We start from the raw sequence: 25,609 nt of genomic DNA, 5'->3' as shown, positions 1-25,609 counted from the left end.
ACGAAGTTACTTGCGTGAGTAAGCGTAATTGTGATTCTTGCCTAAGCTAGAAGATACGGAGACAGACAGACCCGGCCACAGCCAGCTTTTCTTGTATTCATTTCAACTTGAGGACACACATTTCGAGGCCATGGCTGCACCCATACTAGCCGTGATTTTAAAAAGGCATTATCATTACTTCGTAGATCTCCAAGAAGTCGATGCCACACCACACAAGCATCCCATATTCCTCAAGATCATTCTGGCCATCTACGGCAAGTTCATGAATAACTTCACCATCTTTGGGAAATTCGGAGTTCCTGACGGAGTCAGTATACCTTTTCTTCCTCCCAACTCGATATGCAGACTTACCCAAGCCTGTCACTGGATCCCAACCCGGAGCAGCAGAGAAGCCAGCAGTCCCACAACCGGGATTCGTCCCATTCGTTATGTCATTTAGCATCTCGGGATGAGAATATAAGGCAGGATTGATGAAGCCAACGGTACTCTTCCCAGCGTTCAGATGAAGCTCATTGATCCTGTTGATCAGGAAGGCGAAGATCGGGGTGCTGGCACTGGTCCCTCCAGAGATTTGGAACTCTCCATTTATATAGACTACGATGTTGTCGCCATTAGCAGCTACATCGGGGTACCTGTCAAAATTAGCAAATATTCCAGGCTATTGAATTGGGGTTCCCTACGCTCGCCCCAGCCGATTGAAGAGGCCGCCGTGCTTGTCAAAGCTTGAGTTGCTAATAGACTCGTAACACGGATACGGAGGCTTATGATCTCTCAAGTACTTGCTGACCTACAACAATATATTAGCAACACGTCTCTTCGGGGAGAATGGAGCCGGGAGAGAGCCGAGTATGAAACATCCTGCCGACTAGTGAGATAAGGAGCTCGGGATATAGGACAAGGAAAAAGGTTGGTTACAGCGTGCTTCTGGTAGTCAGGTCGAGCATAAATATTGCTGAAGCCTCCCCCTGAAGAGTATGCCACCCGCCAAGGATGCCCAGGAGGGTCAACAACCGCGCTTTCGGGGTCCCTGACTGAACGGTTGGGGAAAACCTTTGTAGCGCCAACGTTTGTGACATATGGACATGTATTTGGCCAAGCAGGGCTGAAAATGGTACTATTTGGACCGAGACATCTGTCCTTGCCCAATAAAGGCCGAGGAGCCCCAGCAACACCCGTATCTCCCGAGGCAAAGAAGACGGAGTGGCCTTGAAGTCCAAGTTTCATGAATCTGAAAGTTCTTATTAGTAGCATCATCTTCTAATCAAGTGAGATTGTCTTACTCGTTGCATTGCCGTTGCTGATAGTATGCCGGCAAGTCTGATTCTTGTCCTCCATACGAAATAGAGATCACCTTTGTTGGCTAGCATCTATGTTTAGTCCAATTGCCAACAGTGAAGCCTTCCAGATGTCCATTTACCTTGAATACCCCACACATAGTCTTGCCCTGAAAACCCCAGACCATCGGATCTGGATATTTTGGGTCAAGTTTCGCTTGAATAGTCAGTCCTTTCTGAGATTCATGAAACGAGGAAGAAGGGAAACGAACAGTCATCTCCAGTTTCACCGAAAGCTGAGTATTTGCAGTAGGACTCGTCTATACCGTCTAGAAATGTGTTAAAGAAACCACTCCTAGGTCCAGCAGTCGCCGCATAGTAGCGGTCATCTGTCTGAAACAATGTGATATTTTGTGGAAAGATGAGTGGGTAAGCAAGTTGAAAATCAAGATTAGACTCTCCTCCTGCCCACAAAACATCTGTGTGTAAATCAGAGCCATCGATTAGGGCTGGGATAGGCCGCGTCCCTCGAGGAATTCGGGGAGTGAAGTTAGCGAAAAAGAGATCTTTCTCTGGGATCAGCAGTGATCTGAGAGTATATCAATCTGGGACTGAGGTAAGACCGACCGAGATCTTTCGGAGAGTAAAAGTCGCCTTCTTCAAATACTCCCATCGAATTGTCAACACGTGGCCCAGTTTTGGCGTACTCAGGGATTTCTGGAACATTGTAAAGAGACCTAATACATGCAGGAGTTATGAATTCGTCGCAGGTCGAAAGCTCTCCCGCAGCTGTTGTCACGTGCTGCGTACAGGCGTATATATAGCTTCTTCACCGCCCTTAGGGCACCATCATTCATACATATTTATACCAAAACACACCACTTTCCACTTCCACAGCTTGTCCAGGCCGTGACAGCTGTGCCAGGGAAGCCCTCTGGAGTGGCTACCAACGGGAACCCTCCTTCACCAAATCCACGCTTGAGGTTGCGGCGGTTTTTGGTTGATGCAAAGAGTTTGATACCCGGCGTAATATAGTCTACATGTTCTTGGATGTGTTTGGGAAGATGGTAGCTAACGGATAGTCAGCATATAATGTGCGTTGTTGGACAGGTTCTGCTTACCTTTCGCACGCCAGAGTCGTATGGCCCAAAGACCTGTGCTCGTAGTGGTGATATTCTGTGTGGAGAAGGCTCTCTTCTGCTTCCGTTGTCGCATCAAATGCGAGCCAACCTTTGTTTTGTGATCGGGACACTCGTCTGGGTCCGATTCCAAAGCCATCCAGCCATTCTTGAACGGCATCAACGCTCTTTTGCTCGGGAGCAAACATGTCAATGATTTGACTAGAAGTCCAATGTTTCCCGTAGTTTGCAGAATCTGGATGGGAGCTGCACTGCAGTTAGCTACAGAATCCCTGTACTTTGGAAGTCATGAAGCGAAACGTACTTATCCATGAGGAAGTCATGACCTCGGTGAAGATTCCTCTGCTTCAGCCCAATTCTCATGGGGAGGATTTCAGTTGATGCAAGCTTTTCGCGTCTGACCCATTGCTTTGAAGAGGCTGGGTCCCTCTTTTCGTGAAGCACATGAGAAGAAGGGACAGCTGCACTTTGAGCTGTTGCGACAAAGGCAAGAAGGAATTCAAGGAAAATGGAACGCATCGTCGATGGAAAAGTGATAATCAAGGAGTCAAGTGAGTCCTGAAAGTACAGAAGAAAGTGATGGACACTTGTAATTGTTCGACAATAATATCTTAGAATTCTCGGAAGAGTCTTGCAGACAACGCGCTATTGAACCATGTCCCTTGTTCTGCAGCCTTCTGGAAATCATGTGAGATCCCCGATATCTCAGTTGCCATGCAGGGTAGGAGCGAATGTTTGCCCACTCGAGCACACGGGAAAAGGCAGGTGTACGGGTGTGCCCCTGCTCAATCGACCGACCTGCTGTGTCACTTGCCTGCCGATGCCATGCTGCCCATTGTGGAATGGACATTGGAATTCGAGTCTGTGGTGATTGTGTGCAAGCACGTTGGAGGAAAGAAGGCAGACGCCAATTTTGAGGTTGCCGCCACATGCACGTGATGATGAATAGGGGGTTAGGTCACGTGTGGCAGTCTTCGTTCGGTGATCGCTCTTCGAGTGACTCATGGTCCCTAACGTCCATCCCTGCGTGCCGGAAAACCCTACGTGCCGGAAAAAATGATAGGTACTTTGACTTTGAGCAACTTGAACTCTGTGCACACATCGATAAAACTCAGAAAATTATGCAAGTATTATTTAGTAGCTACTATTGAAGCTCTCGAAGCCCTCCTATCACAGAATTACGTTGGTTTCGCCGCCCGAGGGCCTGATCTGCGGGCAGCCCCTTTTTATGACGCAAGATACTTTTCTAACTATAGCCTCGCTATCAAACTTTTATCACTTCTAATACTTATAAAATAGTCTTATCTGATCTTAAAACCCTTATTACCATCTGGGTAGCCGTCATCATCTTTGTGGCTGCTATAGATCGTATATTTAAACATGGCTGCTACACGGGACAGTACCTCGAATCGAAGTAACTAACGATATTTGGTTAGGGCGACGACCCCGCGCTTTCATAACGGACACAATTGAAAAACAAACTTCTGCCTAAGATTCAAGGCTAGATGATCGAACTCCAAAGATCGAAAGGTAAATTCAATATCCTAGGTTTCTGTTTATATTGTCCACTCTCTAATTCCATCGGCTCCTTTTTAGCGACAAGAACAAATCATGCTCAATCGAAAGTGGCTTCGAGTATCCTATTCCGATGGCTTCTAGAATTCCAATCTGAGCGACTGGCTGGTCTTGCGCTTCCAGTGATGATGGACGATGTCATTGCCGCGAGGCTGCCGCGAGGCTGAGTCCGCCAGCCTCAACACGACGTCTTCTCCAACATCACTCCGCATCTATGCTATTTCGACGGCTCATCGGCTACCGAGAACCCTTCCGCCTGCGATCCTCGAATTTAGTGGAATAATGCGTCTGCTACAGCTAGATGGCAAAGGCAACCCCAGCCTGACCGAGTTCTTTGAAGACGACATACCCGAGTATGCTATACTTTCACACAGATGGGGAGCGGAGGAGGTCACGTTCAAGGATCTGACAGACGGTACAAGTAAAGACAAGACTGGCTACGATAAGATACAGCTCTGTGGAGAACAAGCCAGGCGCGACAAGCTGCAATACTTTTGGGTGGACACATGTTGCATCGATAAATCGAGCAGTAACGAGCTCGCAGAGGCTATCAACTCGATGTTTCGCTGGTACCAGAAAGCGGTTAGATGCTACGTCTATTTATCGGATGTTTCGACACTAAAGCGGAAAGCAAGCGATACGTCTGCCGAGTATACTTGGGAATCTGCTTTCCGAGTAAGCAAATGGTTTACCCGAGGCTGGACCTTACAGGAACTCCTTGCTCCAAGATCAGTTGAATTCTTTTCCCGGGAAGGTAACCGAATAGGAAATAAGAGAACTCTAGAGCAACAAATCTACGAGATTACGGGAATCCCTGCCACGGCACTTCGAGAAAACCCCCTCTCCCAATTCGGCATTGATGAACGATTCTTATGGGCAAAAAGTCGACAGACCACACGCGGAGAAGACAAGGCATACTCGCTATTTGGCATTTTCGATGTCCAAATGCCCCTTCTTTATGGCGAAGGAGAGGCCAAGGCGTTTCAGCGGCTCCGAGAGGCAATCGATAAACCTTCCAAGAGTAAGTCCTATCCCTATGATTAATACTTAACGCACTGTTAAAACTAGCGCTAACTAGCAGTTCAGGCCCTGAGAAAGACCTACTTCATCACCTACCATATGCTTATGAGGCGCCCTTCAACTCATATAACCGCCAATACGAACCTGGCTGCCTCCCTGACACACGCGTCGACCTCCTACAAGGGATATATAACTGGGCTGATGCAGCAGATGGACAATATGAGCGATGCATCTTTTGGTTGAACGGTCTAGCTGGGACGGGAAAGTCAACAATCTCCCGCACCGTCGCGCACAGATACGACGAGCAGAAGCGTCTTGGAGCCAGCTTCTTCTTCTCAAAGGGCGGCGGAGATGCGGGCCATGCCGACAAATTCTTCACAAGTCTAGCGGTGCAGCTCGCTTGTAATGTGCCATCCCTTCGATAATACATCCATAAGGCTACTAAAAAACGGAGTGATATTGCAAGCCTCTCCCTCTCGGAGCAGTGGCGTCAGCTTGTTCTAAGTCCACTATCGAAACTGCAGAGTGAACCATGTCATTGTTACATTATTGTCGTTGACGCACTTGATGAGTGTGAGGATGATAGAGATGTTCAGACTATTCTGAAGCTCCTAGCTGAAGCTCGGTCATTGACGAGAGTACGACTTCGAATCTTTTTGACTAGTAGACCTGAAATTCTAATTCGACATCGCATGGGCGCTATCCCGCAAGCTGAACACCAGGACTTCGTACTCCACAGTATACAGCCAAGGATCATTAACCATGATATCTCGCTATTCCTGGAACATAATCTGGGGGAAATCAGACAAGAGTGGACTTTTGAAGCAGACTGGCCAGGCGAAGTAATTTTGAGACAGCTAGTTCTGCACGCTTGTGGTCTCTTTATTTGGGCTGCAACAGCTTGTCGCTTCATTCGTGAGGGGAGGCGATTCGCACGCAAAAGACTAGATAAAATCCTCACGGGCAGTAGCAGTAGCGCTATTACCGCACCAGAGAAGCACCTCGACGAGATCTACCTCGCTGTCCTCAAGAACTCGATCTCCTCGGACTATTCGGATGAAGAGAAAGAAGAGGCACGCGATATATTAAAGTCTACGCTTGGAAGTGTAGTAGTATTGCTCTCGCCTCTTTCTGCCTCTTCGCTAAGCAGGCTATCGCGCCTTCCAAAGGAAGAGGTCGACCAGACATTTGAGGATCTCCATGCGATCCTTGATGTTCCAGAGGACCCGACTCACCAGCTCCGCCTACACCACCCTTCATTTCGCGACTTCCTCCTCAACAAAGATCGATGTGGGGATTTCTGGATAGAAGAGAAGGAGGCACACCAGTTATTAGCAACTGACTGTATACAGTTAATGTCCCAGACACTGAAGAAGGACATTTGCGAAATGCATATTCCTAGTAGTCAAACTAGCCAAGTTGAGAGCGATTGGATTAAGAAATGCCTTCCTCCCGAAATTCAATACGCATGCCTCTACTGGGTTCAACATCTGCAAAGGAGTGGTTCTCAGGCTCATAATGGCGAAATAGCCCACCGGTTTCTGCAAGCTCATCTACTACACTGGCTTGAGGCGCTAGGGTGGATGGGTAAGACGTCAGAAGGGATTCAAGCAATCTTGATATTAGAGGCTCACGTTCAGGTAAGCTGTCTATCTATTATTTATTAGAATCTAACTTGTCCTTAGGCTATTAAAACCCCCGATTTTCACGCATTTATCCATGATACAAGGCGATTTGCTCTATATAACCGATCAATTATTGAACAGGCGCCCCTTCAATTATACTGTTCAGCCCTTATCTTCGCCCCAGAGAGGAGTATTGTTCGGAGACAATTTGAAGGGTCTATCCCGACTTGGATTCAGAGAAAACCAAAAGTACAAGCGGATTGGAGTGCTGCTTTACAGACGCTCGAGGGACACTCGAGCTGGGTCTGTTCAGTAGCCTTTTCCCCCGACGGCAAGCAGGTCGTATCTGGATCTCATGATAAGATAGTGCGGCTCTGGGACGCTGCTACAGGAGCCCCGCTACAAATACTCGAGGGCCACTCTTACTCGATTACTTCAGTAGCCTTCTCTCCTAATGGCAAGCAGGTCATATCTGGATCCAATGATAAGACTATGCGGCTCTGGGACGCTGCTACAGGAGACCCGCTGCTAACGTTCGAGGGCCACTCAGACTCGGTCCATTCAGTAGCCTTCTCTCTTGATAGTAAGCAGATCGTGTCTGGATCTGATGATAAGACCATACGGCTCTGGGACGCTGCTACAGGAGCTATGCTACAGACGTTTGGGGGCTACCTAGACTGGGCCGTTTATACAGTAGCCTTTTCCCCCGATGGCAAGCAGGTCGTGTCTGGATCTGATAATAAGATAGTACGGCTCTGGGACGCTGCTACAGGAGCCTTGCTACAAACGCTCGAGGGCCATTCGGACTCGGTCCGTTCAGTAGCCTTCTCTCCTGATGGCAAGCAGGTCATATCTGGATCCGATGATAAGACTATACGGCTCTGGGACGCTGCTACAGGAGCCCCGCTGCTAACGTTCGAGGGCCACTCTTACTCGGTCCCTTCAGTAGCCTTCTCTCCTAACGGTAAGCAGATCGTGTCTGGATCTGGTGACAGGACCGTACGGCTCTGGGACGCTGCTACAGGAGCCCCGCTGCAGATACTCGAGGGCCACTCGAGCTTGCCCACTTCAGTAGCCTTCTCTCCCGACGGCAAGCAGGTCGTGTCTGGATCTTATGACAGGACAGTGCGCCTCTGGGACGCTGCTATAAAAGCCCCGCTGCAGACACTCGAGGGCCATTTGGGCTGGGTCGTCCGTTCAGTAGCCTTCTCTCCCAATGGCAAGCAGGTTGTGTCTGGATCTGATGACGAGACAGTGCGGCTCTGGGACACTACTACAGGAGCCTTGCTACAGACACTTAAGGGCCACTCGGGCACGGTCCGTTTAGTAGCCTTCTCTCCTAGCGGTAAGCAGATTGTGTCCAGATCTTATAATGAGATAGTGCGGCTCTGGGACGCGGCTACTGGCGCCCTGCAGCAGACGCTCGAGGGCCACTCGTCACATGTCACTTCCGTGGCCTTTTCTCCCGACGGTAAGCTGTTACCACATTTACACGTAAATAATCATTGGCTAGCAGAAGGCAATACTAATCTCCTCTGGCTACCTATTGATTATCGACCTACTTGTGAAGCGGAGTGGGGTAGGGCAGTTATCTTAGGACATGCGTCGGGAAGAATTTCATTTCTATACATTGAAAAAGGGTCTAAATTCGTTTAGCTTTAAAAAATGCGAAGAATTGTCTCCTGTATGTAATGCTTCTTTTATGTTTTTCTTTCTTTTTTACAGAGGGTTCTAAGGGAACGTGTAAATATATAGTAGAGTATAATTACTACTTGATTCTAGAATCATCAAGAAGCATTGTCAGCCCTAGACCGGCTGCGAGCGAATTGTAGGCTGGCACTCTCGTATTGTAGTAGGTGCGGGATTACCTTGCACTAACCAAAATCGTCACCCGCTCTGCCGAGGTACCGACCCCGCCTGACGATCTTGCATAAATCTGCACGCCACAGCAGCCACAGGGCTGATAACGATCTCCCACATATCAATAAAGGGCTCAAGAGCTCGGATGAACCCCTTTATAGGTATTAGGGGTAACAGAAGTCTGGTGATAGGACTATAGTAGGGGGGATCTATTATACTACCAAAGGACACCCTTTGTAAATCAGGCCTGAAGGTGACGATGCCAACATGATTTTGTAGCCGTAGGCATTTAGGGTAACCAGGAGTGGCCATGTAATATAAATTGTAAAAAATTATGGGAGATACTACGGTGTGAACAGATTTCAAGATGCTTGAAGTCAAAGTACCTATCAATTTTTCCGGCACGCAGGGATGGACGTTATTCTTAAGACTTTATCCTACCACATGCACAAGAGCAATCAAGGGCCCACACAAATTTATCCAAAGGATAAAACCTCGCTTCCTCAAAGGCTCAGAGAGCAGCGCACAAGACGAAAACATGATTCAAAACCGAGTCTAATTCTTCTTGCATTCGTAAGAGACTGCCAATTCAACCTTCCTTCCTTTGCTCTTCTCTCATCTACCTCACAGCAATCCTCTCTATAATCGGATTCGATGCCCGCAAAATCTTCCTTCCAGGCATTGCATTTTCGCCGCAACCTTTCCACCTTCAACCAACCCTTCGGAAACTTATACTATTCTCTTTGGTGATCGCTCTCGTCACTGGGAATCCCAGATTTGGATCTTCAATCCTCTAATCACCACCCCTTCCCTCTCCAAGGCTCAGAAGGAGACACTTAGTGCCCACTTGGAAGTATTGGAAAGTGATCGATTTATTGATGGAAAATCGATATATTGGAGGTTGACAATCTGTAAAATGACTAGATACAGGAGAGTGAAGAGTAAAAAAGGAGAGGAGGAATCTAAAGTACAGTTCTTATATACCCACTAGTGGGTGGCGATTTCCTCTAGTATATTATAAATCAGATGACTCATATATATTAGTGAGCGTTCCCTGAGCTTCCATAGTGAGCTATTCCATAGGCTTCCATAGTAAACCATTATAAATGAGAGTGGCGAAGCTAATATTAGTAGTTGAACCTGGTACTGGAAGGACTAGTAAGCTAGTACCAATTCAACAGGAAGCCTCCATCTACTTCTTCAAGAACACTCCAATACCTCAAGCCCCTGGTTGGCCTTTCTCTCCGATACTCAAATATGGGTCTCTCCATGAACATATCGGATCCGCACTCCTCAACATCGGCTCGGCCAAAGACGCCGTGCCTCGAATTACGAGGTGGAACTCATGGATCGTATCCACATCTAATGTCTCCTCAAGCTCCAGCGAAAGAAGAGCGCTTCCGGGAGGGTATACCGTCGCTAGAGTTCCAGAAGACCATCTGGAGATTGTAATAGCCACCTCCACAATCCCGCGCCAAGCATCTACACTGCTGCTCCTTCCGAGTGTTGGGTTGTTAAATGAGGAGGGGAGGTTGGTGGCATGGGGATATATTGGAATTGATGGAAGCTTTGCAACTCTGTATGTGTTACCTGATCATCGAGGGAAAGGGCTGGCCTCGTTTGTTGCTGTGGAACTTCTAAGTCGTTTGGAAAGAGGGGAATTTCAAGATTTGGGGTTTGATGGGAACAGTGGATGGACACATTCAGATGTGAAGGTCGGGAATAGAGAGAGCAAAGGTGTAATGAAGTCGGTTGGAGGAAGCGTGGGCTGGGAGAGCAATTACATTTGGATAGACAGTGACAAGTTTTGACGGGCTGTATGATGCGCTCTAAGATTTCCTTCATTCCTTCCGTTGGGCGTCGACGAGATAGACCACAATTGTTATAGACATTTCTTCGTTCCTCCGAAGACTTAAATAGTTTTGCTTGCTTTCTCGCTGTCACTGAGGAGAGACTCCGTACCATGTCTTGCGTCTTGGGTGTTTTTTTACATCCTCTGTGGCCGGTTCTGTTATCAAAGCAGTGCCAACGCCTAGAGCAACAATGTTAGCTGAAATGGCCCATAGATTAAGGGAGTTACAGAGCAACATACAGCAGCAGCATCGCAAGCAGCACTTTTAGCTTTGGCAGATGTTAGTCAGAGTGCTGCAAGACAACAAGACCAACCTTGCATCCTATCTCCCTTCACATGGTCCTTGCACCGCTCCGCTCATGGTTCACATACTTTCATGCCAGGCGGGAAGACACAATGTTTGCTATCTCTCTCAAGACTTCATTTTCCCAGGGTATTTCCCTAAGCTTGCAGCCGGATGCCTACATCGTGCCACGTGAACTCTTGACATATCCAGCCATGCGAGCATGCTTAATTCTCGGGCACGAGGGCATAAATTCTGACCGGATACAACTCTTTTGGTAGTCCCTTCTGAATCTCGGTCTTCTTGATCCTCAATCCAGATTTCTCAAACATATCTCGGAGCTTCTGGTCGCACCTAAACCGATGAGCATTCGGCCCTTCAACCCGTCACACCGGGAGAGAACATACCGTGTAACACTGCTGTCAAGCTCGTCAAACACATCTTCCCCGCTCGTGCTCATATTCTCCTTCACGATGATGAGGCCACCGGTCTTCAAGACTTTCTGACATTTCTCCAAATATGTGGTGAGTTGGGCATCCGTCAGGTGACCTAAACACCACTGATTCCATATCAAGTCATACTTCGATTCTTCAGACTCTTGAGGCGACCAGTCCTCCAGCCCAACGTTGAAGATCTCGCCAATCCCATACTTTCCCTTTAGATTATCAGAAAATTTGGCAATTGGCTCGACGATGTCAACTTTCTCAGCAAGACCAAGCAGAAGTCCTTCAGTAATTCTTCCAATCCTGTTAAATTAATTAGCCCTGAGGATTAATCAACAAAACACAGCCATGAGACACGAGCTATTTCGAACTCCTTCTCAGGCATGTTCGCAAACTCGCATCGCTTTGAGAGAAGGGACATCATTTCACATTAAAACTGCAAGGAAGGACCTCACTCACCCAGCGCCACAATCCACCGCTCTCTCCACCTTCTTCTCGGTCTTGCCTCCAATACCCAGCTTGGCAAGAAAGTTCTTCGATCCTTGAAGATCAACTTTAGAGATGTAGGGAAATCCCCCCAACATTCCATTGACATCGGCATCAATGGCTTGCCAGTAATCCAAGGCATCTTGGTGATTGATCTGAGCGTCCGCCATTGCACTGAGAAGAGAGGTTTATCAAATCTGCTAGGAGTTGTCCATTTTGGCGCCAATCTAGATTGTTCCGCTGAGTTGGAATGTTGTTGTTGGGGGATGGTGAATGAATCTCAAACTTCAGGTGAGGTGGTTCGCTTGGCGTAACCTTTACTGTCGCGCAAGGCTGAAAAGACGAGGCTGTGGCTTTCTGACCCCCTATTGAGGAAGTAGAAGTGGAAATCCCATCCTTCCAAACCAAGTCACCAGACACTGAGTAAATGTGATTGCAGAAGAAGAATATTTGTCATGGAACCTGGTGCTTGTCCTGAAAAAGTTTCGTCGCTATCCTACCGACACCATTCCCAGCTTAATAGTACGCAAGACACCACAACCTCATTATTCCTCATCACTGCTATCAACAATAAACCCTGCCTTGACCCTTTGACGAGCCGGTCTAACGACAGCGAAATCCTCATCATCACTATCTTCAGCTGCCATTGTCGGCCCATCCTTCACAGGCTCGTCGGCTTCGGAGTGACCAGCAGACTCAGGTTCTTCGCTCGAGACCTTACGTCTTTTCGTCTGAGAAGATCGGTTGTGGGGGCTCGACATTGGCGTATCTATGGCACTCTCGCCCTCGTCAGACTCTTCTAGCACGTTGTCTCTCGCTGTTGACGAACTTCCACCTGCCTCTTCATCACTATCAATTGAAATAGCGCTCGATTGCCTCTTCTTGCTCCGGCTCCGAGCAACAGGACCACTCGCTTTATCCTTACCCACCCCAAGAAGCTCCTTCATGATAGCAATTTTCGATTTCTCGCGAAGCTTTTCCTCCTGCTCGAAAAAGAGCCTGTCTCGCTCTTCATCCTCCTCCTCATCACTATCATGGACATACAGCTCACTTTTGATTTTCCTGTTCTTCTCGAGTTCCTTTTGTCTTCGTGCCTCTGCCCGAGCCTTCAGCTGTTCGTCTGTCAGGCGATTAGCTTCGGGGTCCTCAGACCCTTCTTTCCTCCTTCGCCTGCGGTTCTTTTTAAGCGCTTCTAAAGCATCCGATTTCTTCATGGCAGTAGGACCACCAGGTTCAAACAAGAGCTCCTCCTCAGTGTCGTTGTCAATTCCATCATCTTCATCGTCGAATACAGCTTTTCGTCTCGAGGTTGATCCGGCAGATTTTCTCCTGATGCAGTCTCCTGCTTCTTGCCCATCATCGAAAACCGGGGGACTGAACTCAAATTTCTTCACCAAGTCAAGAGATTGCTTCAGCTGGTCAGCGGATAAAGATGACGGAATGATCCAAGAGCCCTCGGGGTCGTCTTCTTCACTGATCTGTTGGAAGCCAATGAGTGTCATGAGAAGACGGAGATGACCGTTCTTGAACATGGCGATCTTCCGGGCGCTGTTATCAGCCTTGACTACTGCAAAGAGTCAGCTCAGGTTGGGCAGAATATCTGTCACAGGTACCTACAAATTGAGGGAGGCTTGGGTTGTTCAACTTCGACGGCTGGAGTCTCGTCGGTTTCTGCAAAGGGGTCTTTCTCCACAGATGGCAAGGCCGCATTTGCCCCTTCCCAACTCCTACGTTCGCTCTCGGCGGAGAAGAGTTGCGATTTGACCCATTGAAGATGTTCTCCTTCGTTCCTGTCTAACATGGCACCTACGACGACACCTATTTGGTCCTCCCACTCTCTCCCTGGTTTGACCTCGAGCTCGGCCGCGGCTCGCGGCTTCGATGTCACCGTCTGTTTTTCATATCCATACTCCAGATAATGTGCAGTGCTGTTAATCTTCGAGAAAAGCATCTCAACAACCAGCTCAGGACGCTCCTGGATCTTCCTTGTACATTTCTTGAGGATCTGCTTCACGAGCTCGTCCCACTCCTTGTGCGTGCCTGATTGGGGATCCAAACCTTCTGGCCCCTTCACCATCTTGTACAGCAGCGCAATAATATCGACTCGGAAGAGCATTACACTCATATCTTGTTTGAATGCAACACGGTAGAAGTAACGATGTGCTCGTTTCAGTTGTACTGGTTTGAGATCGTTGTAGTAAGCGGTGAATGTGACGAAAGTATCGATACAGCCTTGTGTTAGGAATCTGGCGGCAAAGCGCTTGAAATCAAATTTTCGTTCGTGAGAAGTTCGTTCCGCTCTGGCCTCGTCTTCTCCATCTGACTCATCGACGATATCATCGTCAGGTTCATCTTGGCCTTCAGCCCTTGCAGCCTTCTTCTTCCGGCGCACTCGCCTCCGAGACCTTACTTGAAGATCAACGTTCTGCTTGGAATATTGCTCCAGAATTCGAAGATAATTATGGGCTAGCTCTGTGCAGGAATCCAGATACCCGAAACCTTGGTCTTTGTAAGTTCGAGTTATGTTTGCTACTCTGTCATGAGTGGTCTCCTCGTAAAAGATTCGGTTGAGAATGTTCTCAGCAATTTCTTGGTCCTCCTCGAGCGGTGATTCGGACATCTCTTGAACTGTGAGAAGGATCTGGGTGAAACATTTCATAGCAGCACTCAGATCCTGCCATGACTTGTTCTCGAAGCTTGTATCCATTGATCTGTTTAAAGTGACGAACATCTCTTGGTTCAGCACGCTTGCAACAAGAGAGAAGCTGTCCAGATCCTCAGGGGCGGCATCTTTCTGGCTCTTTGAAGGCCTTTTGCACTTTCTTCTTGCTCGTTCCGCATCGAGAAACCAGGAAACCAAGTAGAAGAACTGTCTCGGGTGGTATTCAAGTATTCGCTCCGCTTCCCGATCGATAGCTTTGCGTAGGTGGTTAAACAGTGGGTTGAAGCCTGAATCTAGGAACTCTTCCACAAATCTTCGAAGATGCTTGTTTGCCTGCACGTTGAGCATTACGGGAGTGTCGAAATCCATTGGCCCGTGCTCTCCTTTCAAGGCTCTCCGAGGCGGTTTGAATTTCTTGGTGCTGTCCATTTTGGCAAGACTTCTGGTACTGTCTGTTAAAGCAGCCTGTCCAGAGATGGTTGTCATTTTCGCGTCCTCTCTTTGGAGCCACACCATGGTTCCAAATCTGTTGTGACGAGTGGGTGCATTAACTTGAGAACTCCTCAATATTGCGGCCTCCTTCTTCCGCAACCTCACTAACTCGTCCATCTTGCTGTTGTCGGCCGTTGCTTCGTCCACGAAGAGTTTATCCACATCAATTCCTTTGATCAGGTAGAAGAGGATATCTAATACCACCACATCTTGGGTGTTGAAATCCTCGCCCATGGTGGATGAGACGGTCAGGAGAAGATGAAAGATATCTTGGTAGTCGAAGGCGTCGATAGTTGCAGATCTCGAGATTTCTGATTCGTCTCCCTCGTATTGCACGTTCGGGGGAGGTGCAATCATAGCTATGTTTCTCAGGAAATAGAGGAGAAGCTTGATAATCCCCTCATCTCTCGTACTCCTATCTCCCATTGCCTCGGCCATTGATGGCAACGCACATCTGACTACTGTATGTAGAATTCGGGCTCCATCATAGTTGATGATTGATCGTTTGTACCCGAGCTGGGCGATTTGTAGGTAAGGAATATGTCGATGATGGTTGACTGTCATTTGTTCTGCGTTCTTTTCGAGAGGCCAAGTCAGGGGTACCAGAAGCTCCAAGCAAGCTAAGGCAATCTTTGACTTTAACCTGTCTTCGGTAGCATTCTCTGGCCAAGCTGCAAGAATCTGTAACAAGTCTCCTCCCACCAGATTCGACTCGGCCAGACATCGTGCTACATCCAGTCGATTCGCCTTTTCGTCGTAAAGCTTAAGCCATTTCTTTAGATCCCGAAGACATGCCAAAGCATCATCTCCAAGGACATATCGACCATCTTCGTCGGCACCACTTCCTCCAAGCTAGGACGCGTCAAGAAAACTCCAGTAAAGAGCAATCAATGGTACTTACCGCCGTGACAAGACTCGACACATAAGCCCGAACCTCCGGGTCTACTACATCTCTCTTACCATCTGCCAATTCCATGATGCGTTGTGTTGTTGAAAATATCCCGAGGTTGTAGATATTTCATTCCTGGTATTAAGTACTTAACGCGTCTTGGTTGACGGACGCGCATCCCTGTAAGTTTAGCGCTCCCGATGGCGCCCGATCCTTAAGCCGAGCCGAGGTGAGCTTAAATCTGGGGAACCAACCTCGTTCTGGAAATGTATTTTCGATTTTCCACAATTCTCGACCGCCGACTTCAAATATGATCACTCCTATACTCCGACGGCAGCTGCTGCGGTCTGCCAGGCAGACGAGATGCTTCAGCTCAGCCCCAATTGCTGCGGCACAAGAAATCAAACGCCTCGGCGTCATTGGCGCGGGACAAATGGTATTTTCAGAAACATTCGTCTTCGCTCTAAAACCCACTTTCTAATCCGATAACAGGGCTTGGGAATAGCCCTGGTGGCTGCGCAGAAGGTAGGAGTGCCTGTGACCCTGGTAGACACAAACCAGGCCTCAATTAACAAGGGGCTCAAATTTGCAGGTGAGCTGGTCTTCCCCTCTGTCTCCCTTCAATCACCTCTAACAGGTCACTATTCAGACAAACTCCTCGCAAAGGATGTCTCAAAAGAGCGAATAACACAAGAGCAATCGGACAAGATACGATCCCTCCTCGCCCCAACGACATCGATGGATTCCCTCGCAGATGTAGACTTCGTAATCGAAGCGGTCCCCGAGATCCCCTCCCTAAAATTCTCCATCTTCGAGTCGCTCGCCCAGATATGTCCTCCCCACGCCATCCTCGCAACAAACACATCCTCAATCTCCATAACACGTATTGCAGCCACCACAACAAAGGACCCGACGGATACCTCAACATCCTCGCGGGTCATTTCAACACATTTCATGAACCCAGTTCCTATCCAGAAAGGCGTCGAGATCATCACTGGGTTGCAAACGAGCCAAGAAACGGTGGATACGGCCATCGCTTTCTGCAAGGCAATGGGCAAGATCCCATCGCAGTCAGCCGACTCCCCTGGCTTTCTCGCAAATCGAATCCTGATGCCTTATATCAATGAAGCAATTATCTGTTTAGAGACGGGCGTTGGAAGCAGAGATGACATCGATGCGATCATGAAGAATGGCACGAATGTACCAATGGGTCCTTTGCAGCTGGCAGATTTCATTGGCATCGATACCTGCCTAGCGATTATGAAGGTATTATATGAAGAGACAGGCGATTCTAAGTACCGGCCAAGTGTCTTATTGCGGAAGATGGTTGATGCTGGCTGGCTAGGAAAGAAAAGTGGAAAAGGGTGAGTATTGTTCTTTCGTTGACAACATCAGATTGCTAAATTCATAACCAGATTCTATGACTATTAGAAAAGCATTCTATTAGATATCCGACGAATGCAAGAATATCCAGTTCTTCGTTTGTCATCTTCCAATCCTGCCTGGTAGACTAGTTTGAGGGTATTGGAAGAGTTTGTTGCATGACCCTTCAATGATCCGGAAGCCTTGTCCATTGAGGTTGTGCTTTAAAAGTTCTGAGTGTGAATCCTACAGGTCAGGTTTGTTGCACATCGCCCTCAATGTCCCAAAACTTCTGGAACAATGTGTTGTAGTCTGATGTTGTGATACAACACCACAGTCCCATAGGACCTATGCGTATTCATAGAGACATCTGTAACTCAAACATATATGTTCTAAGGACATCAATTCAATATTTTCAACTATCTACAGGCCTAGCTGCTTTTCGTTGCTGGTCCAAGCGGAACAGAATATACACAAAAAAGAGTATCGGAGATGCTCTTCTGGCTCTCCCTCATTCGTACATAAACAACCTGTTGCGCGTCAAGGCGCGGGGTTAACATAAAAGCTCCAGTAGAGAAGTAAGAAGCGTAAGGCCTCCCATATTCATATTGATTCTGATGATATTGGCATTTCATTCATGCCTTCCTTGTTCATGGCCCTTATGCTGTAGCCAGCCCAGCCTCCATTACAAAAAAAAAACTGGTATCTGATGAATGACGACGCTCCGATAGCGGCGAAGAGATGAAAGTTGAGAAAGGAAATCCCGAGGAGCGATTGACGCCAGAGGGTGAGGTGATGTTTTGGTGGTATAGGTATTGCGCTGGTCGTTCGTTGGAAAGAAGGTAGGTATTGCCCGAAAGGGATGGCTGCGAAAGAAGCAAAATCGTATTCGTCGTTGGAAACATGTCCACCTCCCCGCCCGCCAGACAGTCATGGGCTTTCAAATGCACCCGGCATGGTGAAACTACTCCTCCGCTTTTGGTCCGTCTCGTACTGACCCGGTCTTAGGTAAGACTCCTCATTATTTCTAGTTTGCTGTTGATCCCCAACCTGACCCGGGCCCTGGCCTCCAGGATCCTCATTATTCTGTCCCTGATTACCGAAGTCTCTATCACCTTGCTGTCCCCTAACTGGACTGAGATTCGAATTATAAGCGTTAGAAAAATCTTGTGGTGGCGCCATTGGCGCGCTCAATTGTGGTATGTTGAAATCCCGGTTGCTAGCATCGATTGGCGTCCGCGGGAGTTGAAAGTCCACTGGTGCCGTGAGAGGCGCGCTCGCGTAGCCACCGGTGAAAGCATTTGCAAATGAGCTGCTTCTCGGTGTCGCTGGCAGCCCACGGGGAGAATTGCCCTGCGAGGGCATTGGTCGGTACTGAGTCCGAAGATCTAATCCTGCTGGGAAAGTTCCAGACGTGGCTCGAAGTCGAGACATCGCGGACGGCGACTGCTGTTGAAGAGTCGACGCAGACGCACCAGGGCCATGCGACGGAGAGTACGTCATGTGAGTTGGTGAGTTTTGCATATTCGCATCTGGGACGAGAAGAGTTAGCACGGGTGATCTTCGCAAGGGTTGTGAAAAAATTTGAGAAACTTGGGACGAACTTGAATACGCATTGGCATCATATTGATGCGCATTAACGTTGCTAGTACTCATTTGGTCCGGCTGATACACGGATTGCTGTCGACCGGTCAATTGTGGGCTCGGCTGCCCTGTTTGGTAGTTTCCATAATCCAATGTTTCTCCTTTCCAGGACATGCTCGACCTTAATGGAGACTGAATCGAGTCTGATCTTGACCTCGACAAAGTATCTCGAAGCTGCAGTGGCTGCAAAGGCCTGACATGCTGTCTCGACTGGGACACTGTTTGGTAGCTATTCTGGCGATCGAAGGGGTTGGAGCTCCGAGGACCCGCACTCAACGGGCTCGCGAGGTGACTTGGATAGTACCGGTCCGCCGAGTTCAATGACGATGGAGACAGTGCATCAGGTGTTCCCATGGAACCTCCTTGAGCGAATCCCACATGGCCAAAGGCTGGGCTAAGCCCCGTGGGTGACATGTGGTCGTCGTTGTCATTGCGCCTCATCGTGTCTACCATCAAGGGCCGCATTATATGGTCTGTGAAGTTCGAGCCAAAATCGGCTGGTGATTGCATCGGCGTCCCAATGCCATGCACAGCTCCGTAAGGAGAATGCAAAGCTTGCACATTGTCGAAATCATCGGGTACTGCCCTCATCTTCATCATACGCTCTCGATCATCGGCTGTCAATCGCTTTATCTTCGCTCGGCTACAATCTGTCAGTATTCGGATATGAAAACCTTTAGGCGCCATTTCTTACCGATTTTGAAACCATACTTGCACTTGTCGAGGGCTCAAACCTGGGATTTCTCGAGAAAGTCGTTCTCGGTGGGCTGCATCTGGATGAGCTTGCTTCGCGAACTCACTCATCAGGAAACGGGTTTGTTGGTGAGTTAAGCTAACGGAAATTAGCTGGTTACAAAGTAAGACGAGTGGGCTTTCTCACCGGAAACGTTTCATTTTTCTGCGCTCTGCTCGACGCTCAGCGGCTGTCTGTGGGGTCGCGCCTTCTTCTGGTTCTGCGTCCAGCATTTCATCATCGTCGTCAAGCTCATCCTCCTCATCCTTCACTTCCCCTTCACTACCTCCTCCCTCATTGTTCGCAAGTGTTCCTTGTTGTGCTGGCGCACTTGATGCCGAGCTCAGTGGGTTCGACCCAAGTGATCCAAGTGATATTGATGTCGATTCTGTTGAAACGAGAGAGTCGTCGCGAGTTGCGTCGTTCACTTGATGGCTAAAATCCCCAGGGGCAGAGTCAGGTCTTTCTATGATCGCAGCAGGCTGACTCTCCTGGCTCAGCGGACCCAGGCTGTGTCGGTGCTCCAACTGTGGCCTTGAACCGCTTTGGTGTTGGTTCCGGGCATTGTCCGCTATACTCGAGCTTGTAGCCCGCTCGAATGGTGGTTGAAGCAACTCATTGTCACCCGGAAGCGAGAACCCTGAGTACTGTTCTCGCCAGTCTGGCTGCGCGGGCAATGGCTCAAAGTTCGACATGCGTGGAGACGCGGCGTTTTGATAGATGGCCTCAAGCTTGCTAGAAGACCAAGTGTTCCGTCCGGGATCACAAGCGCGCGTGACAAGCATTGAGAGGTAGATCTGCTTCTGATGCAAGAAAGACTGGAAGTTGGTCCGTCACTGGGATTCTGGTGTTGCTTCTTTGTCGAGGATCGAGATGTTGATGGTGGGGGAGGTGGCGAAGCAGTTGCGGTAGGAAGCTGTGAAATGAACGAAAGTGAGGGCCACTAAAAGCCCAATAGCTGATCACTGACAAGAATAGAACAGAAGGCCTATCCAAGGCGGGTTTCGTTGGGGGTCAGATTGACTCGCTGATGTGTCGGTGTCTGTATCTCGGAGGCGGTGCAGAGCTCTTTCCGGGAGCGTCTGGAGGCGTTAAAGGTCGTCCAAAATGAGCAACTCAAGCCTGATCCTCAACTAGATAAGGCTGCCAGATCCTCCCGCAATCTCGGTGGTGGATCAGACAAGCAGGCCGTCCGGCTCTGGGCGTGCTTCAGGACGCGTGGTTGCGCTTAAAATAGTCGATATATTCGGAGAGTTCACAGACCACGCGGTTGCAAAATATAGACGAAGCGATGCTGGCCCAGGATCGCGACGGTCTTAAAATGTTACGGGGAGTGTTCTGCTTCGTGCAAATAAAGGGTAAATTGCTGCTGGTTTTATGACGTGGGGCGTCCGGTTTGGGAAGTGAGAGAATTTCCTGAAGTTGAAGGGCTCCGTTATCCTGCTTGCCCACCTGGACGTTCGATCGACGGACGACGGGTGATATATTGCAAGATTGAAGGGATTTCATATGATGCTTGGGCTATGATCTCCTCGACAAGGGCAATAGACCCGAGAAGCGCCTCGTTGTCCGCAACTTCCTGCCAGGCCCTTCCCATGCCGTACAGTACCGCGGAGGCAGATTACTACCGTACCAAACTCAGGCGTTCCACACGCGGAGAATTATCGATGGTGAACTAAGATGGGGACAGGGGCTGCACGGATGTGCCTGGGGTGGGCTGGTGAGACTTCAGACGAGAGCACGTCCAGGGAGGCCGAAGAAGATTTAATGAGGAAGACAGGAAAGAAAGACAGGCAGCACGGGTTCCACACATGAGAGAGTTCTCGATGCTTAGCCACAGGTCGAGAATGATAGCAGCACGGAACGAGAACTCCGGCTTAATGACTAGTGTCATGGGGAAATTCCTTGGGGGCAGTAGCGAATGACATTGCAGCTCGAGAAGGCTGCCAGGTCGCACTCTATCAAGGACGGTGCAGGACGGTGGTTAAGATGAGTGTGCAACCAGGTGAGGGACCTGTGCATACATCCGATACAGACGAAGCAGTAATAAACGGGCCAACTGGGACTTGCCTGGGTAGTTCGCGAGGTGCATCGATCTTCAACTAAGCCAGATGGAGGGACCAGGACTCCGAGACTCAGAAGGAGGGAAAAGAGGGAGCCGGAGGGGGGCAGCGTCTGTCGTCCGCAGAGAAGTGGCAGGGGACGAGCGGAGAGATCGAGGCTGGGACGCCCTCGCGCAAATCATTGGGCTCCAGTGCCTGGGCAGCCAGTTTTATGCGGGTCAACGCATCGCCGTTGTCACGACTACACAGGGCGCCCCTGTAGGCCCATGGGACTGACTGCTCAGGCGGAGGGAAGCCAGCAAGGGGCGTCAGATTCAGCATGGGTAGATAGGATTGCGGGTATTGAAGTGAAGACTTCACAACGTGACGACCCTGCTCATATCATGTCCTCGTGGGCGATCCCTCTCGCCGCCAATGGCGCCGCGGCAGGCGACGGAGTGGGTGAAGACGAGGGTGCGAACGGTTCCTGCAGAGAACGCAGGAAACGGCCAGCGTGGGATGCGGATGCAGATGCAGAGACTCGGTCGGTCCAAGGCAGCTCGGCTGCGAGCTTTTCTGCCCGTGAGAGGGAGGAGGAGGAGGAGGGGGAGGAGGAGGGGCGGGGAGGAATGGGAGGAATGGGAGGAATGAGAGGAGGGGGAGGAGGAGGCCCAGGAGGGAGGCCTGGGTGAAATTCGGTGGCGCAGTGCAGTGCAGCCAAACTCGCTGGCAGTGGCAGCGGCAGTGGTAATGGCAATGGGAATGGCAGTGATAATGGCAGTGGAATGAGGTCCTCGCACATCGCATCTCTTGACGTCCCTTCTTGGCGATGGCGCGCCATTGTGGGGGTCGGATCAAGTGGAGGTCGGACGGGCACGCTAAGGGAAGGCTCGCAAGTTGCAACAACGGTCGCGGAAGGACTAGAAGGCGCCGGTCCCCTTCTGTTGCAGTGGGGCGGCGGTAGGGGAGGGGAGGGGACGGTAGGGTCAGGCCAGGCAAGGCAAGGAAGGTCACGGAAGGTGGGGAGAGAACCCGACCATCAGCTTGGTGTGGCTGTCTGAGTCTGGCAGTCTGGCTGTTGGCAGTCTGGCTATTGGCAGTCCCGCTGTCTGGCAGTCTGGCACATGCTCCCTCACGGCCTCCCTCGCTGCAATCCGTACCTCGCTCCAGGACCTCGCTGCGGTACCCTCGAGGCCCGCCCGCGAGATGCTGAGGCTGCGGCTGCGCCGTTTCAGAACAGCCGGGGCATTCCTGTCCTCGCCTCGCATTGCCCAGGTCACCAGGTGCTGCCCTCGAGGTTCGAACAGACACCGCCGTCTGCACTCTGCACTCTGCACTCTGCACTCTGCACTCTGCACTCTGCACTCTGCACTCTGCACTCTGCACTCTGCACTCTGCAACGTTCAACATCGCTGCTGTTTGCGGCACCTTCGGCCATTTATCCCTCTCTACCTTCTAGCCTTGTTTGGGACCTGGGCCGAAACAGCTCGCCCGTACTGCTTCGAGGAAGGTCCACTCTACAGCCGGCCCAAAACGAGACGAAAGGGTTCCCAAAGGATCGAGTTAACCGCGCCAACGACACATGGCAAGGTAAGGCATCCGATTAGATCTCCATCTGGCTTGTGAGTTCAAACCACCAGGATACAGCGTTTGTCTGCGGGCGTCTGTGCACCTCCCGCCCCGTCATCTGGCCTCGGCATGTCGTTCCACCATTCTCTGCGACGACCTAAAATCTTTACACCTCCGGCGTCCGGACGTCGTCCAAATCTCCACCTCCATTGCGCTTCTCCCGCAGCTAGTATGCAATGCTTCGCAGTAGTGCCCTTTGAGTCACCTACCTCCGGTTCCTCTGCTCTGACCAGGAGCGGTCCGGCTGCCCGGGACCCTATACATGCGGCTGCGTGCTCGTACGTACAACGGTCGACGCTCAGCTGGGAAGTGAAGGTGGAGAGGAGAACTTTGATGAGCGATGCTCGAATAGCCGGGAAACAGTTGCGCAGCTTCCTGCAACGAGTCTCGCGGATTTCCAAGATCACGTCCAAAAAACTGATGTCCCTCCGTCCACTGGCTGGTCGACCCCACTTCTTGCACACGCCGTGATTCGAGTGCCAGGCCTGTTCGATGGGATTTGCAGGCCACACGCCGCCCGAGACATGCGCCTCCCAGGCGATCTGAGACATGGATCTAGCCGAAGGGCAAGGACAAGCGGATCCCCTCAGATCGGCCTTGAAAATGAGAATAAGGTTTGGAGCTCATCTCATCCTCGACGTCGCAGAGTTTGCAAAAATGGGTCAGCAGTGGGCCCCCCTCTCCTCGAATCTTGGCGAACATCTCGCGAACGCTCGTATATTGTTTGCCACTATTCGTAGGGCTGAGACAAATTGGAGACAGCTTCTGTAGCACTGCCCCAAATGAAGATAGAGGGTCTATCCAGTGCCACTGCAGGTAAGCACTGCATTTGGAGGAGAGGTTAATACAAAGGCAATCGCTGCGTTCCCGAACGGCGGCGTGCGGGAGCGTCACTTGGTAATGTTGGAGACGGGCGAGGAAGTAACAAGCCATGATAATCTTTTGAATTGGGAGCAGCCTGGGAGGTCGGGAGGCCGGGAGGCCGGGAGGCTGGAAGCTCCTGCAGCTATACGTTCAGTTACGAGCAGAGGGTGCCTCGAGGAGAGGTGGAAATGCAGGAACACAGGTACGGACAAACGTGAAACTGGCGGGCATGAACAGTTCTGCCGTGCCGGGTCAAGTGGAACCAGGTTTTTCCGGCAAAAAGCAAAGATGGGTAGTGCTCCGTAAGGTTACCAACTGTCCGTGGACACAGGCGAGGAGCGAGGAGCGAGGCGAGGAGCGAGGAGTTCGCCTGAATCCTGAGGCCGGGACTCGCACTCGCACTCGTTCTCGACTCCCCCTTTTCGCGGCAATTTCGCGGCAATTTCGCGGCACATCGGACCCAAGCAGTGGTGCGAGAATTCGAAATCGAAGAGCAGCCGCACGATGGACGACCTCCTGCTTGCCTTTCTGCTTGCATTTTCCCCACACACGACGCTCGTCGTCCTTTCCCGCATGCCCAGCTACGGCGGGGTTGTGGACACACGTTCGCCTCCCTGTCTGTGATTACTGTACTGTAGACATATTCATATGTGAGTGCCGCCCCCTCCCTGATTCGGAACCGGCACAGAGGCGCGGGTAGGGCGTCCAAGATTTCTAGAAGGATTGCGCTTCTGCCTGCTGCTGCTCGTCTCACCCTGGCAGCGTGTTCCCGTTTTCACTGATGCACGCCGAGAACAATTTCGCAAGCACATGTGGAGTTCCGTCGATCGTCAAACAGTGCCCAGCAATAAGAGCCACATTGTGAGCAGAGTTATGCGGAAATACCAGATGGGTGATCCCCATGCTGACACAATTATTGTACGTACAGCGGGCCAGTGGAAGCAGCACATATTTGGCTTGACGGACCACATTACCCGACCAGAATGAGGGGTGGCTGGGCCAGTGCCTGTCGTCCCCTGCCTGTGGTGCGTCTTATGAATGGTAGAGATATCGCTGCCCCTGTTTGCTTCCCCTGGCCTTCCGCCAACGTCGATCACCACCTGCCGCCACAGCAAGCCACAGCGTTGCATTGACCCAGAGCCCTGCAACCGTTTGATCTGACGTTCAGCCATTCAATGCCGTCATTGTGGGATGACTTGAGTGTCCAAGCCACCCCCAGAGGCCCAGCGTGCTGACTCGCAGAATATTAATTGCCATGTCCGCTGCTGCATCAACAATAGCTCCGCATCCACGAGATAAGATGTCTTCCCCAGAGCTGGCACACCTTTGATCATGCGCGCGGACACCCCCCCCCCCCCCCCCCCCCCCCCCCCCCCCCCCCCCCCGTCAGCGATCGAGAAGGATTGTTTTGTCATGTGCACCGGAATGACGAAGTGACGCCATGCGGAATCTGGTAATCCGCCAGCGTCCCGACGGACTCTGCGTGGGCGATGACATCTCTCGCCAGCCGGCACTTGGTGGCTTTAATATAAAATAGATTGCTCGTGGCCTGAGAAGGCTAAGGTACGGCAACGCTTCCTCGCTTCCTGCTCCTTCCAGGCAGTCAAGACCTATTTTACTTGCAGTTTATCCCTGAGTATGTCCTTTCAAATTCTACATGACCAATAACTGTCTGCTGTTTATATTTCGTGAAACTTGCAATCAACGTAATAATGTCGAAAATATCCACGTTATC

General features: G+C 50.3%; 11 protein-coding genes across 11 annotated transcripts; 5 read left to right on the top strand and 6 right to left on the bottom strand.

The window, feature by feature from the left end:
* Positions 1-249: 249 nt before the first annotated feature.
* K444DRAFT_582791 (aorsin) lies at positions 250-2,932 on the bottom strand (the record flags this gene model as incomplete). The annotated part of the gene is made up of 11 exons (XM_024877806.1): positions 250-299; positions 352-632; positions 681-787; positions 916-1,228; positions 1,281-1,360; positions 1,418-1,491; positions 1,547-1,846; positions 1,902-2,063; positions 2,242-2,345; positions 2,396-2,659; positions 2,718-2,932. 11 exons carry the CDS (start codon positions 2,930-2,932, stop codon positions 250-252), a joined length of 1,950 nt encoding a protein of 649 aa, XP_024742010.1.
* Positions 2,933-4,270: 1,338 nt separating this feature from the next.
* On the top strand, positions 4,271-5,032 carry K444DRAFT_520004 (HET-domain-containing protein; the record flags this gene model as incomplete). Its single annotated transcript, XM_024874009.1, has 1 exon — positions 4,271-5,032. The coding sequence occupies one exon, from the start codon at positions 4,271-4,273 to the stop codon at positions 5,030-5,032; it is 762 nt and encodes a 253-aa protein (XP_024742009.1).
* A 535-nt stretch (positions 5,033-5,567) lies between these two features.
* K444DRAFT_213797 (uncharacterized protein) lies at positions 5,568-6,900 on the top strand. The gene has a single exon (XM_024871106.1). The coding sequence runs from the start codon at positions 5,701-5,703 to the stop codon at positions 6,673-6,675; it is 975 nt and encodes a 324-aa protein (XP_024742008.1). The 5' UTR covers positions 5,568-5,700; the 3' UTR covers positions 6,676-6,900.
* A 225-nt stretch (positions 6,901-7,125) lies between these two features.
* Positions 7,126-8,289, top strand: K444DRAFT_519521 (WD40 repeat-like protein; the record flags this gene model as incomplete). The annotated part of the gene is made up of 2 exons (XM_024873961.1): positions 7,126-7,887; positions 8,011-8,289. 2 exons carry the CDS (start codon positions 7,126-7,128, stop codon positions 8,287-8,289), a joined length of 1,041 nt encoding a protein of 346 aa, XP_024742007.1.
* A 796-nt stretch (positions 8,290-9,085) lies between these two features.
* K444DRAFT_520606 (uncharacterized protein) lies at positions 9,086-10,304 on the top strand (the record flags this gene model as incomplete). The annotated part of the gene is made up of 2 exons (XM_024874053.1): positions 9,086-9,346; positions 9,675-10,304. Coding segments are annotated over 2 exons (891 nt in total), but the record flags the coding sequence as incomplete, so codon positions are not given.
* Positions 10,305-10,524: 220 nt separating this feature from the next.
* Positions 10,525-11,914, bottom strand: K444DRAFT_213754 (uncharacterized protein). The gene is made up of 5 exons (XM_024871105.1): positions 11,531-11,914; positions 11,036-11,374; positions 10,665-10,982; positions 10,586-10,614; position 10,525 (listed from the first exon to the last, which is right to left on the bottom strand). The coding sequence occupies exons 1-3, from the start codon at positions 11,725-11,727 to the stop codon at positions 10,856-10,858; spliced, it is 663 nt and encodes a 220-aa protein (XP_024742005.1). The 5' UTR covers positions 11,728-11,914; the 3' UTR covers position 10,525; positions 10,586-10,614; positions 10,665-10,855.
* A 188-nt stretch (positions 11,915-12,102) lies between these two features.
* On the bottom strand, positions 12,103-15,687 carry K444DRAFT_519815 (timeless-domain-containing protein; the record flags this gene model as incomplete). The annotated part of the gene is made up of 3 exons (XM_024873990.1): positions 12,103-13,124; positions 13,175-15,563; positions 15,613-15,687. The coding sequence occupies 3 exons, from the start codon at positions 15,685-15,687 to the stop codon at positions 12,103-12,105; spliced, it is 3,486 nt and encodes a 1,161-aa protein (XP_024742004.1).
* Positions 15,688-15,886: 199 nt separating this feature from the next.
* On the top strand, positions 15,887-17,378 carry K444DRAFT_608775 (uncharacterized protein). Its single transcript, XM_024879447.1, has 4 exons — positions 15,887-16,036; positions 16,093-16,192; positions 16,250-16,964; positions 17,016-17,378. Exons 1-4 carry the CDS (start codon positions 15,911-15,913, stop codon positions 17,029-17,031), a joined length of 957 nt encoding a protein of 318 aa, XP_024742003.1. The 5' UTR covers positions 15,887-15,910; the 3' UTR covers positions 17,032-17,378.
* A 514-nt stretch (positions 17,379-17,892) lies between these two features.
* Positions 17,893-20,034, bottom strand: K444DRAFT_519675 (uncharacterized protein; the record flags this gene model as incomplete). The annotated part of the gene is made up of 4 exons (XM_024873977.1): positions 17,893-18,494; positions 18,567-19,249; positions 19,301-19,438; positions 19,487-20,034. 4 exons carry the CDS (start codon positions 20,032-20,034, stop codon positions 17,893-17,895), a joined length of 1,971 nt encoding a protein of 656 aa, XP_024742002.1.
* Positions 20,035-21,505: 1,471 nt separating this feature from the next.
* Positions 21,506-22,268, bottom strand: K444DRAFT_213672 (uncharacterized protein). The gene has a single exon (XM_024871103.1). The coding sequence runs from the start codon at positions 22,220-22,222 to the stop codon at positions 21,779-21,781; it is 444 nt and encodes a 147-aa protein (XP_024742001.1). The 5' UTR covers positions 22,223-22,268; the 3' UTR covers positions 21,506-21,778.
* A 632-nt stretch (positions 22,269-22,900) lies between these two features.
* Positions 22,901-23,794, bottom strand: K444DRAFT_213547 (uncharacterized protein). Its single transcript, XM_024871102.1, has one exon. The coding sequence runs from the start codon at positions 23,559-23,561 to the stop codon at positions 23,010-23,012; it is 552 nt and encodes a 183-aa protein (XP_024742000.1). The 5' UTR covers positions 23,562-23,794; the 3' UTR covers positions 22,901-23,009.
* Positions 23,795-25,609: the final 1,815 nt, after the last annotated feature.

The sequence above is a fragment of the Hyaloscypha bicolor genome (assembly GCF_002865645.1).
Source record: "Hyaloscypha bicolor E unplaced genomic scaffold K444scaffold_17, whole genome shotgun sequence".
Lineage (NCBI taxonomy): Eukaryota > Fungi > Ascomycota > Leotiomycetes > Helotiales > Hyaloscyphaceae > Hyaloscypha > Hyaloscypha bicolor.
This window is presented reverse-complemented; position numbering and strand designations above follow the sequence as displayed.